Genomic DNA, 20755 nt, shown 5'->3' on the forward strand with positions numbered 1-20755 from the left:
GGAGGCAGCTGTTAGCTAGTGAGGTTTTGTAAGAATGGAGCCCCTCTTCCCTCTGCTGCATTGGGGCACTACAGCAATATAAATATTCCTCCTGTCAAAGTCCATCATTATCCAGCTCTTGCCCTGTAAATGAAAAAAAGGATAGTTGAAAAGGGAGACCCTTCTCCAGAGAAATCTGGCCTGGATGTGACCTCTCCAATGCACCCATTACTGAAATCTGTGTCTTCCTCCCAACAACACAAAGTGCTCTCACTGAGCTACTGCATTGATTCATAATACATCTTCATTCTGTAATTTCCATTAGGATTTATACTTTTTAAAATTATATTTAGGAAAAAATCTATTTTTATGTCGGTCCCTAGTCTTCATAAGGCTTTACTGAACTAGTATAGGAATAGAAGAAAGGTAATTTACAATGCCTTCATATAAATTAATCTCCTGTTTTTTTCCTTATATTGTAAGTTATCACCTCATTTATTATATGCAGCTCAGGGTGAGCAGTTTTTAAAAGGCCTCTGACAGTTATGAAATGAATGGTGTGAGATGTCAGATACATTTATTAAAAATGTAGAGAATTATAAAAAACAGAGGATGTAGATATACATTGTCTCAGTCACTTGCCACCAGCAGGCACTTTCAATACCACAATTTATCCTCCCACTCAGTGAGTTCAGCATAATAATTTCATTGATATTGTTGTGCTCTGTGCTCAATATAAATAATTTTGAAATATTAGTTGTAAAATTCAACAGGTCATTAGGCAAGTCTATCTAGAGTTTATTGTGTGAGACACCCCTGAAAAAGCTTCAAACTGTTCTGCCAGCACAGCTAAACTTAGTACCATTTTCACTTTTGTGTGGTGGTAAATTATTCAGCTCACAAATGCTAAAACTTGAAATGTTTATGGAAAAAGCTTGTTTTAGTAATTACACTTACTCCACTTTTTTGTGAGCTTCCTGCAACATTAGTCCTAAGGTCCTGGTGTTTCCTAATGTTGGATATTTATCATACATTTGTGCCACTGGCAGGTTGATAGGTACAGTGGGAGCTTCATACAAGATTCATGGCAGCTTCATACTTTTCTGAGGAACAGAATTGGGATGCAGAAAGTCTGTATATGAGTGGGGGGGGATATGTAATAAAAAGTCACTACATTTGTGGCTGCATAATCAAGAATAGTTCACTATGGAATACAAAGGTTGAAAACATACATTAAAAACTTCACCAAAGGTAATTGAAGGTTAGGAAGTTTAATTAAAAACCCAGCAATAACTGTAGCATCTGTGGATATGAAAATTTAAGGAGAACATGCACGTCACTCTGTCTTTCAGTTTAAAAGCTGCAGACTTCATAGGATAGTTTATATTTAGGAGCGTGATTTAAAGCCTTTCTTTGCATCTGCCACATTCCGGCAGTGTGACAGTATCACTGACACCATCAGTTTTGGAGATCAGCTTTCCTTCCACGGCCCCATGGCCGGGCAGTGCTGTAGCTGTGGCTGTGGTGGCATCGGTGCTTCTGTGCTGCTGCTGCTGCTGGTGGCTCAAAGGTTATCTAAATCCAACCCTTTTTTGTTCCATCTTCCTGTATTCTGTGTTTGTTCCAACAAGTGCTGGTTAAGATATGCCTTAGAGAGATTGTTCTTGGAGAAAGTTTCTTTCAGATTTTTTGATTTCTCAGAAAACCGTCCCTTCTTGTTTACACCTCTCCCATGCCTTGCACACCTTCCCTGTACTGAGCTTGCAGATTGCTCAGACCTGTTTGTGTCTCAGCAAGCTCTTCAGGACCTTGCTCTTGGTATTCGGTCTCATTTTTCAGGCAGTAATTGGAATTTTCTGCAAGCACGAGTGTCTCATGTTAAACAGAGTGATGACAGAGAATAATAAAATGAAAAGCCCTTTTCCCCCAGGGCAGGAAATCTTTGTTCAAAGCAGCACTGTGAACTCTTAACTACAGGCTCTCCTTCTCCATCCCTTTGATATTGGTATGCCATCACTTTAGAGCACGACAGTATAATTTCAGCAACTTTTCCCCCTAATATAAAGATTTAACAACCTGGTTGCTTTCTCTGCAACGGGAAGACCTCTGAAAGATGCTACTGATTTTTATCAAGGCTTTAGGGATTTTTAAACCTTTAGCTCTGCAGCCTCATGCTAAATCAATCAGCAAAAGATATGTCATTCAAATCATTCTTCTCGGCCTTGTATCTAAATGCAGTCTTTAGGCTTCATCTTACAGATTTCACTTTATTTCTGCTTCCCACGAGGGGACTGGAGGTAAGAGGAGAGGGTAAAGGGAGGCTGATTTGTCAGCCAGTCTGGGTCTGCAGGACGTGCCTTGCCTCCTGTCACTAATTTAAGTGGCTTAAGCACCTTCTCGGGTGCCTTCCTGGACTTACTGATACAGCTCCTTTTACATGGCAAACAGTGATGATGAGATCTTCTGGCATCAATAACAACTTCAGGTTTTTTCATCCCAAATAACAGAGAAGAGCCTCGGGACTGAGATTTCTGAAGGATCTTAAAATGCTTCACTTCTGTAGTGAATTTCACTGATACTTGTTTATTTAAAACAATTTTTTCGTGTTTGAAAATCCAGCCTGCTACTGAAGTTCTTTACTTTGTAGTTGAGCAAGGGCACCTCTTCCTTGTTCTTTCTCTTTGTGGAAGAAAGGAACTGATTTGGTTTACTACTGGTGACATTTCAGTGGAGCAGTTCAAGTAGGACAGAGACTTGGAGGCAGAGATTCAGATCTGTAGTATTGCTCAGCTAAATGCTGGAATGGTTGGGCAGGTCACAGCTGCCAGTCCATGGAAAGGGAAGCATCTCCATTTATCCAGAGCCTGTAAAACTTACAGAGGTTCTTACCTGCTGGAGTCCTTGAAGTCTGTAGGCTGCCACTCCAGAGCTGTGCAAGCAAAGGCTGGGACCTCTGTTTTCATTTGAAGAGGAAATACTAATTCTTTTTATCAGTCCCTAATAACTGGCTGGATTTTGCCCTAAGAGAAACATGGAATTTTCTCCTGTATTGAGATGATGGGATAGGCTGTCTCTGTGAAATGACCACGCTAATTGTAGAAATGAGGGGATTTGATTGCTTTGCAATCATTATTACCATTTTCATTCAAAAATGAAAAGTAAAGAGGCATTCAGTACAGACAAAGATTTGTTAGAGGTAATTCTGTTAAAAAAAGAACAAAGAAGAACAAATAATAAAAACCTCCAAAATTAAAACCCCTAAACTAGTTCTTTCCATGTCAGGCCTGACATGGAAAGAGAGAGGGAGATTTAAAATCACATTTTTTTTTAAATGTTTAGAAAACAAGTGAAATTGAAAAAAAAAGTTGATATTTCTGCCTCTTTACAAATGAATGATGAAAATCACATTACTGAAAAATTGCTAATTTCTGTTAAACTATATCTGTGTAAAGGTATATGTGTTACACACCAGTTTATATCAGAGTAGCTGATCTATTAATTAAAAAGTTATGTAAAATCAAGGAAATGCCAATGTTTTTAATAGCAGATGTTTAAAAAAAAAAAAAAAACCTGTGGGAGAAAACCAAATATATTTGGGGGTTTTTTTTAAGTGGAGGTTTTTATACAAGCTTTAATTAGATTTTGGCAGAATACATTACTTTAATGGTTTGTCATTAATGAAGACTGCTCATTGCTTTGTACAGTAAAAAGAAGAAGAAAATAATCTTGGACTATATTTAAGGAGCAGACAGTTTATTAAAAAAACTGTTAAAGTTACTGCAGTCATTGACAGAATGATTTTGCATGAGAAAAGAATCCAGGAAGTGTCAGATAATTTCAGACAAGGATGGGTGATAACATCTCTGGCCTGAAGTGTGGGTTGAAATGTGTGTGAGACCCCACGTGTTGCTGAGCTCCCTGACCCCAGCTCTCCTTCCAGCCTTGGGAGCCAGAGGCTCTTTTGTCCCTGATGTCAGCAGAGGAAAGTTCAAGCCCACAGAGACCTGGCTGCCACCCCAGCACATCCTGCTCCTGCTGCCTTTGGCTGATGTGGGTGGATTCAGCCCTCCTGCCCCAGTGTGGGCCTGCAGCTGTGGGACCCAAGCCCCTGGTTTCCTGGAGGCAGGACTCTGACTTCAGTTCCTGAAGATGCCAAACATTATCATTTTTTCTGTGCTGCCTCTGCATCAAATATTCCAGCGCTAGGATGGGGCTGTCAAATGTTTGCCTTGGCCTGCAGGTTGTCCCAACATCTCAGTGGAAATGTGTATTATTTATTAACACAGGTGTGGGCTCTTAACTTGGTTTCTGAAAACCGAATTATCTCTCAGCCTTAAAAGGCCAACTCAAATTCATTTGAAATTTTATTTGATTTAAGTCACTGTGCTTACTGTTGGAAAAATGAAATACAAATAGCCATAAGTTCCTGTGTTTCAGATGGGTAAATGTCACACACAGAATTGCAGGATTTCTTTTTTTAACTAGGTTTAAGTGAAACAGAGTCTTTATTTAGTGTCATGTTTTTATTTAAAAGCATTTATTTAAAGTTCTAAAAAACAAAGAATTCAATAAAGCAAGACAGGTGTAACTGCAAATGATTAATGATATAATTCTCGGTACTTTATAAAGTGTCTAACGCTGAAGAGATTTATACAGTGCAGAATGGCAATTGTGCTTTGATGGAAGGAATAGGTAATCAATATCTGCAAGCTTGGAGAAAGTGTTCTATTTCCTCCTCTAATGATAGAGGGCTTTTTTGCAAAGCAAGGGTGTCTGGAGCATGAGACACTTGGAAGAAGAATTAATTTGAAATCTGTAGTGGAAGATCAGTTTTAATTGAAACTGCACTTGAATGTCCATGGAAAAAAACAGGCAGTTGGCCTGAACCCTTCTGATGGCCACTGGGAATTGGTGAAACCCACTGCACTATTCTCGGTTACATTTTATAGGTTGTTGAATCCCTTTTCTTTTCTTTTCTTTTCTTTTCTTTTTCTTTTCTTTTCTTTTCTTTTCTTTTCTTTTCTTTTCTTTTCTTTTCTTTTCTTTTCTTTTCTTTTCTTTTCTTTTCTTTTCTTTTCTTTTCTTTTCTTTTCTTTTCTTTTCTTTTCTTTTCTTCTCTTCTCTTCTCTTCTCTTCTCTTCTCTTCTCTTCTCTTCTCTTCTCTTCTCTTCTCTTCTCTTCTCTTCCTTTCCTTTCCTTTCCTTTCCTTTCCTTTCCTTTCCTTTCCTTTCCTTTCCTTTCCTTTCCTTTTCCTTTCCTTTCCTTTCCTTTCCTTTCCTTTCCTTTCCTTTTCCTTTCCTTTCCTTTCCTTTCCTTTCCTTTCCTTTCCTTTCCTTTCCTTTCCTTTCCTTTCCTTTCCTTTCCTTTCCTTTCCTTTCCTTTCCTTTCCTTTCCTTTCCTTTCCTTTCCTTTCCTTTCCTTTCCTTCCTTTCCTTTCCTTTCCTTTCCTTTTCCTGGGCAAGGGCTGTAATTTATTTAGTTTGGTTTCAAACTCAAAGGTTTTCCTCTCCCCTCCCTGGCCTGCCTTCCCCTTTCTGTGGCCATTGTTAAAGCTGGGGGAGCCCCAGTTCTGCGCTGCTGGGAATGGAGATGTTGAGGTCGCGGCCTCTATATCTGTCTCAAGCTGCAGCCATAATGGTGCAGGTCATGTTGCATGTAGTCATTTACATATCAAAAACTTGTGAAAGAAATTAATGGCAAGCCTAACCATTCATAAAGTCCTGGGCTGATTTTAACTAGCAGGTCTTGAACCTCTAAATCGGAGCTTAGCCTTACGACTGTAATTTGTGATGTCAGGACTTGGAGTCACACCACCAGCACTAAGTTGAGGTTTTAAATTGCTGAGACAATTTCATTCCATTAGATTTTGTTTTTCTTTAATAATTCAGCACGAGTATGGAAACATTTTATGCATAGAAATTTATACTGTCACCTGAAGAAAGCAGATTTGTTTTAGGCTTTGTTTTGTTAGATTATAGATTTACAAGCAAGTGAAGCTACTGTGTTTATCGAAAGAGATTTATTGCTATTAAATTAATTCAAGCAAGTTAAATTAATCTAAGGGAAAAAAAAGCAAACTTGTTTTTTACCATGAAACAAAGCCTTCAAAGGTCTGTGAAACACTACATTTCAGCAAGAGTCAGTTCAGGTACCTAAGTCACTTGAGGTTTTAATTCAACATGGTGGTTTGTTTGTTTACCCTTATGGCTTATTTTATTCATTTTGACAAGGCAGTTTTCACTGCAAATAGGTTGAGAGCTGGCTATACTTAAAATAAACAAATAAATAAATAAATAATTGTGACAAGATGCATAGAAGAAACCCTACAGTCCCTGTTAAAATAAATCTGCCTACTTAAAAAAAGGGAAAAATTCTTCATTGACACCAGAATACTTAAAAATAAAAATTGGAGTGCACAGCTCCTTTTGAATGCACAGCTGAAACCACTGTGATAGCCTCTGTGGGCAGAGTGCTTTTGAACAGCTCACCCCTTGTTTATAATAAAGCCAAAAAATGGGAGCTGGTGGGTTTGATTATGCGTAGTGTTAAATATTTAAAGCAAATTCCCAAATTTCATGGGGTAGATGCAAGGTTATATGTAAAGTAAATCTGAATTTCCAATTAACTCACAACAAACCAATTACTAGGAGCATCCTGATTGGGGAAAAATGTTTGAGTGGCAGACATTTGGTTTCCCCCCATGTAGGGGTTTTAATAGTTCTGTTCTCCTTGGTTCTGGTACATTGGGAAATAACTTAAAACAGCTTTTGCTGTCATATAAGTTGAACCCCAAGATAAACAAAACTGATTTTTAACTTGGGCAGATGATGTAAATGATTTTTAAATAATGCTGCAATTTTGTTCAATTGTACTTGAAAGTAAAATTTTCTTTTTGTCGTTTGGGTACCAGACAGCATTTGTGTGTGGTGAGCATAGCAAAATCTTGCTATTGATTAAGTGTCCTGCATCAGCTCATAAGAAAAGAGCACAAATGCACTTCACAACTAGACAGATTAAAACCCAGGGGCCAAAGAAATTGGCCTTCCCAACTGTTGGGTTTGGATGGCACTAACTGAATATACATATGCTTCTCAGATATGAGAACTGCCCATTGGTGCATCCTTTCCTGCTGGCTGCCTAGCAAGCGGACCTGCTGGCTGTGTGGTTCAGAGGTGTGACATGGGTGTCACATCAGGACTCTCAGGAGAGCGGAGTTCAGCTCTGGGCTGTAACTTGGTTTTGGTAGTTGAGCTTGGGCAAATTGCTTCCCTTCTCAGCCATCAATTTCCCTGTCTTTATGTGAGAATAACGTAGCTGATTCCTGCTGTAAAGCTCTTGAAGAACTGTAAGCAACAAGTGCTTTACAAGAAATCTGTGCTGTTATTTCAGGAGCTTAAACCATTGTTTGCACTTATAGGAAGATAAGTTCTCAGCCTCTGTTAATAAGAAAAATGTGAAATTCATTTTGGATCCTCCTAAGTGTGGTGCTGAGGGTCCCTGGTGTTCTGGTCTATCTCGGGCTGGTATATGGTGTGGATGACAAGGTCTTTGCCTCAGACCATTTATTTTTCCATATTATTTTAATTGTTCATCAAAAACAGAAAACTCATGTAAGAATAGCAACAAAAGAAATTTGCTGTGTATTCCTGGCAGGTCATTGTCCTGTTTAATTCTTCCCGAGTAATTTGTTTTCCATTGTTGTTTTCTTCAAATTTACTAACATTCATTTCATTTAATTCTTTCTTTTAATCTTTTCTGGCTTCAAAACCTCCAAAAGAAATGAGATCATTAATAAAGATCATATTATCTAAACACAGTATTGCAAGAACACAAGTTAATGTGTGTCTGTTACATTATATGTCCATCACGAAAGGATAAACTATACAGTAATATATTAAGGCTGGAGCTTTAGGGGAGTTCCTGGAGCAGCATGGTAATTGATAACATATGCACGAGAGGGGCTTGGGAACTGCAGAAAGATTTAAAGAATAGTTGTTTTTAAAAAAGGCCATTGTTCATTACTGCCAGAGGCGAAGCTGGAACGCAGCACAAAGCCAAAGGATTTCAGTCTCCTCGTAACTCTGCAAGTCTTAACCTCTTTCAAATGTGGGAATTGACACTGTGGTGGAGTTACCTGGGGAGCTTAAGTGCTTCATCCTCACACTTAAGAGTTATCCAGTGCTGTTGAGGCACTGGGATGTTGACACTGGTGTATTTTAACAGGTACCTACGGTCCCGAGCACTGGGTGACTTCCAGCGAGAAATGTCGAGGGTCTCACCAGTCTCCCATAGACATCATAGACCACCTGGCCCAGGTTGGAGATGAGTATCAAGAGCTGCAGCTGGATGGTTTCGACAATGAATCATCAAACAAGACTTGGATGAAAAACACAGGAAAAACAGGTATGTTCCTTCTACTTGTCTCCATAGCCTGACTGCAGTCAATTAAAAATTCATGCCATGTTCCACCCTCCTCCTTTTTCATTGTTCTGTTGTTTGGGTTTTTTGTCTTTTTTTTTTTTTAATGTAATTTTCAGTAGAAGCCACCTACCTCTGCCTCTGCATTCTATGCAGAGCTAGTTCTGCAGATTGATTTTTAAGGGGTTTTTTAAGGGCTGCTTTTTTTTGGTGGGTTTTTGTTGGGTTTTTTTTGGTTTTTTTTTTTTTTTTTTTTTGTTCTCAGTCTAAACTAATTCTCTTGGTAGTCAGTTATTCCTCAGAATAAAAGGCAGTGTAAGAGTTTCAAGGTGTAACCTTGAATTATCAGCTTTGGGAGGCTCTAACACCTAATCCAAAAGAATGCTGAGATGCAGGGCTCAGGGGGAAGGAGAGGGGAAGTCTTAGAAATTGGAAGATTTTAGAGAAGAAAGAGCAATAACTGCTCAGAGTAGTGGGGGCTTATTAATGTGTTTCTGATATGATTATAGCACAGTGTTCTTCACTGAACTGAATCCTTTTCTGCTCTGTCTGTTCTGGCTTTTAGAGAAAAAAGAGCAGGCATGAGTACTGCTTATTTTTACCAAAACAGTTCAACGAAAGGTCAAGGTTGATTTATATGCAAAGCCTCATGCATTTGATTACTCTTTAATTCTAAAAACGTAAAAAGCAGAAATTATAAGGCCACCCTCTTCATTTGACAAGGTCAAGTATTTTTAGTGAATTGGATTAAACCACTAATTAATTCAATTTTATTTATTGGAAGTATATTTTTATCTTTATTAACATCTGACATGCATCTCTATAGTGCTCTCTGTACCATGTCCCCCGTCACAGGTCGGCTAGCTGGACCCAGGGCATGTACCTGCTCTGGAGTTGGTGGCTCAGCTGTGCACACAGCGTGACCTCAGATACACCCATCAACTCCAGGGCACTTCACATCTGAGCCACGGCCTGGAGTCCAGCGAGTGCCTCAGATCCTGCTCCAACAGTTCAGGATCTTAGCAGGAGTTACTGCCCCTCAGATGAAATGGAATGGCAGACTGTGAGCCTGTTTTCTTTCACTGCAAAGCAAATCCAGTTAACATAAACCACCACCAAGCATAGCTAGGGGTTTCGCTGCATAACTCCGGGTTTTTTCCCAACTTCACTGAGAGTGCTCCTGTTTGCTTTGAAATCCTGACTTGGTTGCCCTTGGTAGCAGCATGGGGTTCAGGCAAGGTTGAATGCTATGGAAATCTGGTGCTTAATTAATCTGCTCATGTTATGCACCCTGCCCTTTATGGTCAGAGAGGCTGTTTATGGTAATCAGCAATAAATGTAATTAGAAAGACCATGAAAAAGTGGTGGTGCTATTCTTCTAAGAAGGATGTTAATGCTACCCGTACATATAACAGTAATATTGCTGCACATGTAATAGGAAACCATGTTAGAATCCTAGAATCATTTAGGTTGGAAAAGACCTTTAAGAACATTGATTCCAACCATTAACGCAGAACTGCCAAGGACACCACTAAACCATGTCCCCAAGTGCCACATCTACATGTCTCTTAAATATCTACAGGGATGGTGACTCTAGACTTCCCTGGGCAGCCTCTTCCACTGCTTGGGAACCCTTTTGAAATTCTTTCTAATACTCAATCTAAACCTCCAGTGGCAACACTGGAGGCCCTTTCACTTGTTACGTGTGAGAAGAGACTGACCCCAGCTGCCTGCAGCCTCCTTTCAGGGAGTTGTAGAGAGCAAGAAGGGTCCCCCCTGAGCCCCCTTTTGTCCAGGCTGAGTCCCCCCAACTCCCTCAGTGGTTCCTCATCAAACCTGTGCTCCAGACCCATCCCCAGCTCCGGTGCCTTCTCTGGACACACTCCAGCCCCTCAGTGTCCTTCTTGTAGTGAGGGGCCCAAAACTGAGCCTAGTGCCGAGTACAAGGGGACAGTCACTGCCCAGGTCCTGCTGGCCACACTGTTGCTGGTACAAGCCAGAACCTTGTTCTGTTGAACTGCAGAGTGTCAGGAGTTTTTCTGGTCTTGGTGCAGTTGGCAATGGAAGCTGAAGCTTCAGTCTTCTCTGCTGGGTGATTTTAGCAGTGCTGCTATATTTGATTTCCTCACCCATTGGGGTATGGATTTTTGCCGACAAGTTATTGCTTCTCAGAGCAACAGTAACTGTCACTTTTCTTGGTAACTTATGGCCTTTTACTGGTAACGTGAAGACTCTTTTTGCCTTGCTGTCAGCCCTGATTTCCTCTGCTGAGATCCTAACTCCTCCCTTGTTTTATCAAGTCCCATTCCTTTTCTTGGTTTTCTGACCTTTTGAAGAAACTTGCCTGGCATTAATTTTTAAGGTGGTAAATGGTAGAGCAGCAAACCAAGTAGGTTGTTTTGGCTTGTGGGTAGAAGATAGAGGCCGGCTGTGCCATAAATCGCGATGCATTTTGGCAGCAGAGTCTTGCAGCAGATGGCCACACAAGACCTTCATATTGCAGACTGACAGAGACAGTAAACTAAATAACTGTTTAAGAAATGGTGATGGATGGAGAGGGCATTTCTCAGCAATTAATGGCTGGTTTAAAGAGACAGGGGTCCCTGGGAAAGCTAAAGGCCCTTAACCTTAATGCTCATTAACTGGCAGGAAATATGTTGCTTGGGTTATTGTTATTGCTGTAGGATCTAGTAAATTTTTTTTTTTTTTTTTTACGACAGAACAGTGAGTTATTTTTAGGCTCTGAAAGGTAATTCTGTTTAGATTTGTTCTGCTCTTTCTTGTTTGTATCCCCCTCTCAATCAGGTAAAGGGCCGACAAAGCAGAGAAAACAGCGTTTCATTCAGAAAATGTCAATGGATTTTTTAAGGTCTCTGTGTTGACTAGAAGTGCTTTTGTGTACAATTACATTGGCAAAGGCGCAAATGCAGGCTCATTTTCATCACTAGAGTAGCTGGCCATAGTATTAAGTGCTAGAGATCACTTGGAGGATATACACATTCCACAGTTGTATTTGCATTAACTGTGTTCATACCAAAAACTTCTAAAATCAGGAGAATTCTGCTTAGAGAAACTTACTAAAATTTCTACCAGAATTTTGTTTTTGTTAAGTATCTTTCGTGTGTGATGTGCATCACTCTGGCTGGTCCTCACCATCAGAACCACTCTGCTAGGGCAGGGGAAGAGCTGCTTCGAGTCCAGGTTTATCCTGCTCTCACATGGGTGATGGGCATCCGACACCAGCCCTGAACCTGCAAATCACATCACACAATTGTGGTCCTGGTGGCTGCACACCACTTTCTTTGGGTTTGTAATCTCAATTATATAGTATTTTAAATTAGTACACTTTGGGGGTTGATTCCTTGCACTCTACAGAAATCCTGGAATAAAAGCAGTGGCTCCCAAAGCCCAGTAAAGTGATATTTGGTTGTTTCAGTCCTGAATACCTGGGGTCACAGAAAAAGGAGGGAAGCTCCTGGCAGTAAGGGGATGCTGCTTGGCTGGGAAGGTGATGGGAACATGTGTCATACAGCTCAGCAGTGTAAGAAATACTGTAAAATGAACAATTAGATGAACATTTCAGATTGTACATCCTCCTAATTATCCTTTTAATTATTCATCTAAAACAAGTAAAATGACCCCTGACAGAGCCATAAATTATTTGGGAACTATCAAATATTTATTAGATGCAACTGGATCTCCACAGAGGTTTTTAACAGATGCATGCAAATCTGCTTTGCTGTATTCCTCATCTCCTACAATTTCATCTGTGGAATTTGTAACTAATTGAAAGAGATTTTTCACCGTTTAAAAATGCTGCTTAGCTCATTGGGAGTTTTTTAAGGGAGGTAGAGAGCAGTGGTGCTTTCAGTCAACTTATGTTTCACGGATTTGGTGTAAGCAGGCAGTGACTACCAGCAGTACCCTGGCTGACACAGGCAGTATCCTATAGCCAGTTCTGCACCACCCATCCTCCTACACAAAGCACTTGGATGCAAAGGGAGTGCCAAAAGAAGCAGAAATCATGGAAGAAAACAGCCCCGTGATTTTGCTGGTGCAGTTTAGAAACGTCTGAACATTTCATGCAGTTTAACATTTAGATGGTTTTGATACAAACTGTTTAAAGTTGAGCTGTGTGAAAAAATTGCACCTGAGATGATGCTGCTGTAGCTCACTGTCGGGGAGGGCACAAAGCCTGGCCTGCAGCAGAGCCCGCACTGAGTCACCAACAGAGAAATAACTTTTATTTCACAAGTAGCTTTTTTTTGGTTTTGGTTTTTTTTTAGCAGTGAATAAAATCCTCCTTACATAATAAAACTGATTTATATTAATGTTCCTGTTGTGATCACACAGTTGGCTTAAGAACACAGCGAAATCCTTGTGGGTTTTGCTATTTCCATTAAAAAAGAAAAAAAGCTCCAAAACCAACCCCACAACTTAAATCACAGTATTCTAGGCACAGCAAGCACTGGTCTGCAATGACTTTTACAGAAAAAAAATTCAAAATTTAGTTCTGTTTTTAAGCAATGGTTTTGTGAGGGATGAGAAGAAATAATTTTGTGGGAAGTGATTTTTAGGAATGGTGTGTATCAAAATCAGGAGATGCTGGAAAGGAAGGGGATTGTGTAGTGAGAGTAGCAGAAAGGAATTTTTTGAAAGCTGGAATCAGTTCTTGGTTGGACCACAGGCCTCCCCTGCAACGTGTAACAGCTTCCACCATATTATTCTGCCCTCTGTTTGGACCTAGAGCTTTTATTGTTACATAAAATACAAAGGCTTTTGGAAGTGTAAAGAGAATACAAAGAAGATCTTTCTGACCCTCATTGAATCACGTAATAATAATATCAGAGTTACTGTAATAAAACCCAGTTCTTATGGAGGAAGTCTCACGAGTGGGTCTCAAAAATGTTATTGTGACTCTCCCCATTTTACGTAGAGGAGGAGCAGGGAGGCTAAGGAAAGCGCACAGCATGTCCAGCAGTAGAGGTGGGACAGGGCACAGGGATCCCCACCAACAAAAAAGAGGAAATCCGAGAAACAGGAGACCCGTTCTTTTCTTGACTTGCGATTTACAGTCCTTGAGGGGTTTATAAGGGCAGGGACCATGGTCAGCCATTACTCTCTGGAACCACATTAAACAGGTTTTGATGTAGTTTCTATTTAAATTTTAATCAAAGTCCAATAAGGAGGGCAAAATGTCCTTGAGAAATTTGGACTTTGGGATTTTCTGTAGCCTGTGTAACTTCATAATCACTTCCAGAATTAGCCAACATTACTTGCAGACCTGTTTTTTTTAACCAATCCCTGTAAAGAGGAAAATGATGACCCGACATTTTACTTGCATTTGGAGAAGTTTTCTGATCTAATGAGCAAAGACTGCAACTGTTTCAGAAGAACTGTGCTAAGAGTTTCTTTCTCCTTGTTCTGTGTGTGCAGTTGCTATCCTGTTGAAGGACGATTATTTTGTCAGTGGTGCCGGGTTACCGGGCAGATTCAAGGCAGAGAAAGTGGAGTTTCACTGGGGTCAAAGCAACGGATCAGCTGGCTCTGAACACAGCATCAACGGCAAGAGGTTCCCCGTTGAGGTGAGTGGAAAGACGTGTGCTTGTGTTCTCAGAGAAAACAAAATCAGAATGTATTGCTGTAGTCCGAGGCAACAGTGAAATAGGGCTATGTTTCTTTCAGTGAACATATCACTTTGCAGGCCCTTCCGGCCCTCACAGCGCCCTATCCATCATCTCTCATGTGCTTCTGCAATGTCAGCTCCAAGCTCTGCCTTGCTGGCCTCGCCAGCTCTCATGTCCCGTGGGTTAAGTTGCAAACAGCCACTTTTCTCGTTTCTCCCATAAGCTTTGCATGTGTGGGAGGATCTGCTTACAAATATCCGCCGGGTGACCTCGTTGTCCTCCAAACCTTTCCTTTCCCATGACGCTTACAAACAAATAGCAGCAGTTTGGGAGCCGTCGTGCTGAGGCCTCTGTCTGTCATCGGAATTGCTTCCTTGCACACACATGGCCTGACCTCTACCTGGATTCAGCTGCTATCCCTTGCTTGGCACTGACGGAACCTCTCCACAGATCCGTGCAAACAGCTCTGTGTATGCTCTGCCTGCGCTGGAGCCTGCTGGGCCCGAGCCAGCCCCAGCCGACAGCGGCCCAGCAATGGCGGGAGCGAGGTACAGCGCCCTGAGAACACAGCGTGTTCAGAGACAGGGCCAGGGCGCTGAGTGCAGCTGACTGTGGGGACAGGGACAGGGCGCTGAGTGCAGCTGTCTGTGGGGACAGGGACAGGCACCTGTGTGCAGCTCACTGTGGGGACATGGCTTCAGATGGCCCAAGTCAGAGCCCAGGGCCAGGCACCTGAGTGCAGCTGACTGCAGGGATGTGCCTTTGGAGGGCCCTAAGTGCAGGCACTGTCACGGAGCTGGGTGTGTTTGGGTCTTGGCTTGTGACCAATAGCCCAAGGTCGCTCTGTCCTCACTGAAGCTTTACTGTGTCAACAGAGTTTGTTGACAGTTTTCACTATGAAACCCTGATAGTCAAGATTAAACATGGTGAGATAAACAAGAGGTTGTCTGGGATTACCTTTGCCTGTAGGTTGGCAGATAGGCAGTTCCCAAGTGTGGCGTGTGGTTCCTTAGCAGGTTGCAGGGAGCTGCACTTACGTTCCCGGAATGTTCATGGGTGAGCAGAACTGGTGGTCTTGGGATTTGATTCATCTCCCAGCTTGCCATAATTCCTCACATGTGGCTTTAGACAAGTCACGTTTGTCAGGAGGTGGGAAGAGGCTTCCAAAGCTCAAAGGGAGATTCTAATAGACTCTAGTGCATTATCAAAACTCCAATTTTCACCTGCCTGTTCAAACTGCCCCATCACACAAGAATTAGAAGCTGGTTTTTGTCTCCCAGTTGTGTACCTGTATGTTGGATTTTCTGAGAGGCAGAAATTTTATTTTTTGTCTTCTTTTTGATGAGCTTTTTCATTATCATCTCCTTTATGTAGCTGTGATTTCTCACAAGGGGCCACCCCTAGGCAGATGGAGCAAAGGCTCAAACATTGTCATGCTGCCCTGTGTGTCTCAGTTGGAAATACTGGCATTTGTAAACCTCTGGAAGATGCACTCAGGCCATCTACAGAGCCAGTCAACTCGTCCTCTGAAATGTGGGGGACTGGAGCAGGTGAAAAAGCCTGGGCCTTTTTGTTTGTGTCAAAAATAGTATTTCTACTTCAGAAACCCTCTCTTCTGATTCCAAGGCTATTTGATGTTGGCTTGATGAATGGGAGCTCTTGTACTTTGGAAATAAGCAAGTTCCTAAGAAATAGTTTTCGTACAGTTTAAATATTCTTCTTTTTAGTTGTTTGGAATATTAACTTGAAAATTGAGAGGATAGTGCCTTGACTGCCTTTAGGAATTTATGTTGCTTGTTTATGGGTGCTGAGCAAAATAAATTGCTGGGTCAGATAGGTTTAGTGTTAATCCTAATAATTCCCAAGTGATTTGTGTTTGTTGCAATGACATGGACCTCTGGCCTTCCTTGGTATGATGACATTAGCAGAATTCCTACAGCCATTCCTTTGCTTTTTTTTTTTTAAAGGAAGAACAGTTTCCAAATCAAGCCTTTCCCTGTTGTGATGCTATCTACCTCCTACAGAAGAATTCTGACTTTTCAATCATGTACTGCAAAAGATTTCTGTGGTTGGATTTTGGAGGGTACAATAGGTCTAGGGTGATAAAATTGAGTCTTTATTGCTGATAGATGCAAAACTAGTCTAAATAGTTGGGATTAGACTTCTCAAACTGTAACTGTACATGTATTCTCAGTGGAGGTTTTAATTTGTAATGCTAATTGTAGTGCAGCTTGCAACTGTATGATGCAACCCCGATTGCCTGATGCTGGGAGGTCTGAGCCAGAAGCACTCCACTTTATTTGAGAAGTAGAGTTTCTAGGGAGGCTGTAGAAAGGATAAACCAAAATTCTGTCCTACAGAAAGCAAAGCCTAAATTATTCTGATTATTCTGAGCCCATGGACACAGGAAAAGCTTACAGGAGTGTGTAGGTATTGGCATTCCGGGTCTGCAGCAGTTACAGTGGCAATGCAGCTGAAAGGAAATGTTTTCTAAGTCTTTATTTTGCAACCAGATGTGGACTGTGCAAAACCCATTAGTTTCAAAGCAGATCCCAAGGGAATACAGATCAGCTTCATCCACAGAACGAGGTCTGTGCACATTAAGTTTAGAAGTTTTCTCCTCTGGGAAACAAAGTGCTTGCTGGTAGTATTTTTTTCTTGAAAGAGGATACAGAAACTAATTAGAAATGTCAGATATAATACAGAGCATTATTGTTTGACCATGTTGTTTGGTTTATATTATTACAACTAATGTGTCAGATGGTAAGGCTGTCTATGTTAATTGGTTTCCTTCATTGAAGCCCATCTGGATCATATTTTTTTATGATTTTATGTTAAATTAGTTAGTAAGATATATGAGAACATCCTTTTGTTTCCTGCTTTAAAGGCATGTTGGATCAAAGGCGTATTATCTTGCAGTACTTTAGTATAGCATATTGGGACTTCTTTTTAAACTACGGAACATGTAATGGTATTCTTTCATTATGTGGCCTTGATTGCTTATTTATTGATTAGATTTTCCTTAGTGATACTTGATCTTAATGAAGCCATGATGAGTTTGGGTGTCTCTGAAGCAGCATTCATGAACAGAGATGTCCATGTGCTCCAAACTTCCTCGTACATCCAGATTGATACCAGGCCTGGTCAGCATTCAGTAGAAACTTCCTTTTCCCCTCTTTCTTGCCACTTTACCAGCAATATCTGGGTGAGGCCAGGAAGTAGTGCTGTGATGCTGAAGATTAAAGTGATACCATTAGCGCATTGCTGTGTGAGTGGAGTGTGAATCCTAATGAGGACACGGGCTCTGTGCCAGTTAAAGACTGGTTTTTTTGTTTTTTTTTTTCTTTAGAGTTAAGAAAAGTTTTTAATGTTGTATTTTCTAAATTTTAATGAATTGCTGACTCCTTTGTATTTTGTTATTGTTCTTCTCCACTGTAATTCCTCACGTTATTTTTTTCTTTCTGAAGCCACAGCCATATAAGTGGACAAGCAAACGCTAGAAACCACTTAAGTGGAAAAGTGACAAAATTAAAATAACGAAGACGAGCCTCCCTCAGGCCAGGAGAGAACCTTGGTTCCCCTCATTAGAGCCAGGAGGAATAATTGCAGCACTTTAATCTCCTGTGCCACCAAACTGGTTCTCAGCAGCAGGCAGGGCCCACTGTGCTGGCTGGCTGCTTCAAGGGAAACCCGATGCTTAATATTTCATAGCAAGTGAGGAGCTGACGTGGCAGTGCTCTGTGTGCTGCTGGAGTGAGGTACCACCATCCCAGCAATACCATGGGGTTATTTTTTTAATTTTCTCTTAGCTGTCTCGTAGTAATTTTTATGCAAAATGCTGCTTATTTCTGTGAAGAGCAGAAATCAGAAGAGTGATTTTAATCATGGCTGTGTTAATTTGATGTGAGCTTTGGCTGTTTATGAGCGTTCTCTTTAATGGTGCTAATTGTCAGTTATAATGTGAACACCATTATACAGTACTATACAGTAATTTATTTGGTAAATGAGAATCTTATTCCAAGGACCATACTGCAATATGCCATGGAGACCTCATCCTTTTACTCTTACATGAACAAACTTGTACTGTTTAGGCTAAATTGCTTCTGAAAGAGCAATATGATTTCATATCCACACACAAGTACCAACATGCATGTTTTTGGAAATCTCAAGTTCTTTTCCATTATAACACACACACACACACAAAAAAAAAAAAAAAAAAAAAAAAAAAAAAGAACAACAACACCACCACCCTCACAAACCATCCCAGCAGAAAATGGAAGAGCTGACCCCCTCTCTCATGTCAATTAACAAACTTTTACATTATGTTTATGTATTCACTTTATTAAATTATTATTACAAAACAATAATTTGCATTAACAATTCTTGCTGCTCTTTAAGTGTCTTTCTTAGAAGACCTTCCAGGTTCTAATGGTGTCTTTGTTCTTGCTGCTTCTTTGATTTTCTTCCTTTTCTCTTTGAATCTACATACTGACATGTGTGGTCTAGATCTACAATTAGTTGCTCTAATTTGAATGCTCAGATAACCTTGTCAAAGTTTATCACTCTACGCTGTTCTACCTCTCATTATATTACTTAAATTCTGATGGTTTTTATTATCACAGGCAGATGACAATCAGTGTCATAAATGTAGAAGAAATGAGTGGTATTCAGTGCACAAAAACCTTTGCTACAGGGAAACTCAGTTTACTAGGGTTTTTTTTGTTTTATCCTGAATATTAAGACTTTCTATCACACCTGGTATATCACCTACAGTATACATCCAGCCTTCTGTCCACCTGTGAATGGCAGGGAATATTTACTTCTTAATGTTAGAAATGGAAACATTTCTGTTCAGTAATTTTACTCTTGGTGCAGTTGTGACTTCTGCTTAGATTTGCACACACTTTATGACATTAAATGATGAACATTCCACTGCATGTTCTCTTGGTATACAGCAGAGAATTAACACCCTGTATTGCAGCTTGGTTTATTATTTCTGACATCCAGCAGCATTTGTGGTAATTGTAATTTTACAAAGATCTCTGGTGCTGATTTCAAGCACAAGTAAAGATTTACTGTGAAACAGGGAGCCAGTGTTGGATTTATTTCCTTATATTTTGTTTACTTGTTGCTCTTCAAATTTCCATACCTCCATCTGGCAGGATGTAGCAAGGCAGAAGTCAAAAACTTATAGGGGACCTAAAGAGGACCATTGGGAATATATCACAGTGAGAGACTATGACTGTCTGAAGTAATTTTAGTGTAATATTCTCTCCAAGGACCAAATCCACACTTGTGAAGGGATACTTAGAGCTCCCAGTGACTTTGATGGGAGATGTGCTGGTGAAACTCTTGAGTGCTGTCTGTGCAGTGGAGTGTCCAGGGAATTTAACATGCTCTGCTTGTTCCATCTGCATTTCTTACAGCACCTCTGACTTAATAATTCAGACAAGGAAATGGCTTGGGGATTTTCACATTTAATTTCTTTTTCTTCAAAATGACACTTAGCATGGGGTGTTTTTCTTGTTTTCTTACAGTCTTCAAGCTTCCAGATAGCCATAAAATACTCTAAACATACAATATGCTAAAAAGCCACATCTGTGTCTCTGTCTTATCTAAAAAGCTAAATCTACATCTCTGTCTTATCTCCAGTAAAGTAAGATTTTATTCCCGAGTCTCTAGGCTTTATTCCTTTTTGCTCTTCACTGCTTTTAAATCTTGTTCAAGTTTCTTATTGTCAGGAAAGCAGTGTGTCATCATTTTAAAAACATAAAATGGATGGATATGTTGAACACATGGCTGAGTTTCCGTCTTGTTTCACTGTGAGTAGTGCAAATTAAACATCATCTTATCACTGCCTGGTTTACTGTTTTATTTTCCTTAGTGTAGCTGGTACACTGCCTCCTCTCAGTTGTCTTTAGTGTCTCCCATATACTGACAGGAGAGTCAGTTGAGACTTTAATTAATGACTTTATTGTAATCAAGGTTCCATTTTAGTGCAGAATGCTCCATCTTGTAGTAGTGAAATATTTAGTCTCCATCTGGCTGATCTTTTCTGTGAATGTCCCATGATAATTAAGAAGAAACAGGAGAGGATGGTCTGAAATTAAATATATTTAGTGGAGGGGTTAGTGTATCCTGGGACTGTTCGTGTAGAGACTTAGACAAAATTTAGGAATGGAACAGCAGTTTGGTTTTATGGCTGCATCTTCCTGCTGTCTGCCAGGCCCCAGTAATTTCTAGACTGAATTACAAATGTTACAATGCATCCAGAGTTTTATTTTGAAATAACTATCCAGTGACATGAATCAGAGATAACCCTTTTCATTGTGGCTGGGAATGTCCTGCTTTCCCCAAAGGATCTCGACTGACTTGTTGAAAAGGTCAGAGGCAGTAGCACTACACTGCAATTACAATATGTTAATGATGAGCTAAGAGTTGAACATTCTTCTTAACATAAGTCCCTGATTTTCTACATGATTAATTGGAATCTGGAAAGACTGACAAGGAGAAGGAGGATCAGATGGGGTGAAAATAAGAGATAAGAGGCTGACAGCCAGCTCTTGTTGTAAAGGAGAGTTATTTTGAATAGGAGAAAACAAATCAATACAAAGGTTGGAGAATTTTACAGAGTTGTAAGAGCTACTTTAATGAAAGGTAACAGATTCAATAGGATTGTTACTTGAAATGTAGGATTGTCTGAGTTAGAACAATGGGACTGTCTCTCCCCA

The 20755-nt window shown here is 40.3% G+C and overlaps 1 protein-coding gene across 2 annotated transcripts in view; it reads left to right on the forward strand.

Moving 5' to 3' along the window:
- PTPRG (protein tyrosine phosphatase receptor type G) overlaps positions 1–20755 on the forward strand; it is a 391196-nt gene that overhangs the window by 201236 nt on the left and 169205 nt on the right. For both annotated transcript variants that reach the window (XM_066195198.1, XM_066195199.1), the window contains exons 3-4: positions 8203–8382; positions 13834–13982. In XM_066195198.1, coding sequence (XP_066051295.1) covers positions 8203–8382; positions 13834–13982 — 329 coding nt within the window. The remainder of the gene's footprint in view (positions 1–8202; positions 8383–13833; positions 13983–20755) is intronic.

The sequence above is a fragment of the Chamaea fasciata genome, unplaced genomic scaffold (assembly GCF_029207755.1).
Source record: "Chamaea fasciata isolate MVZ Bird 193981 ecotype frontalis unplaced genomic scaffold, bChaFas1.0.hap1 SCAF_13, whole genome shotgun sequence".
Classification (NCBI taxonomy): Eukaryota; Metazoa; Chordata; class Aves; order Passeriformes; family Sylviidae; genus Chamaea; species Chamaea fasciata.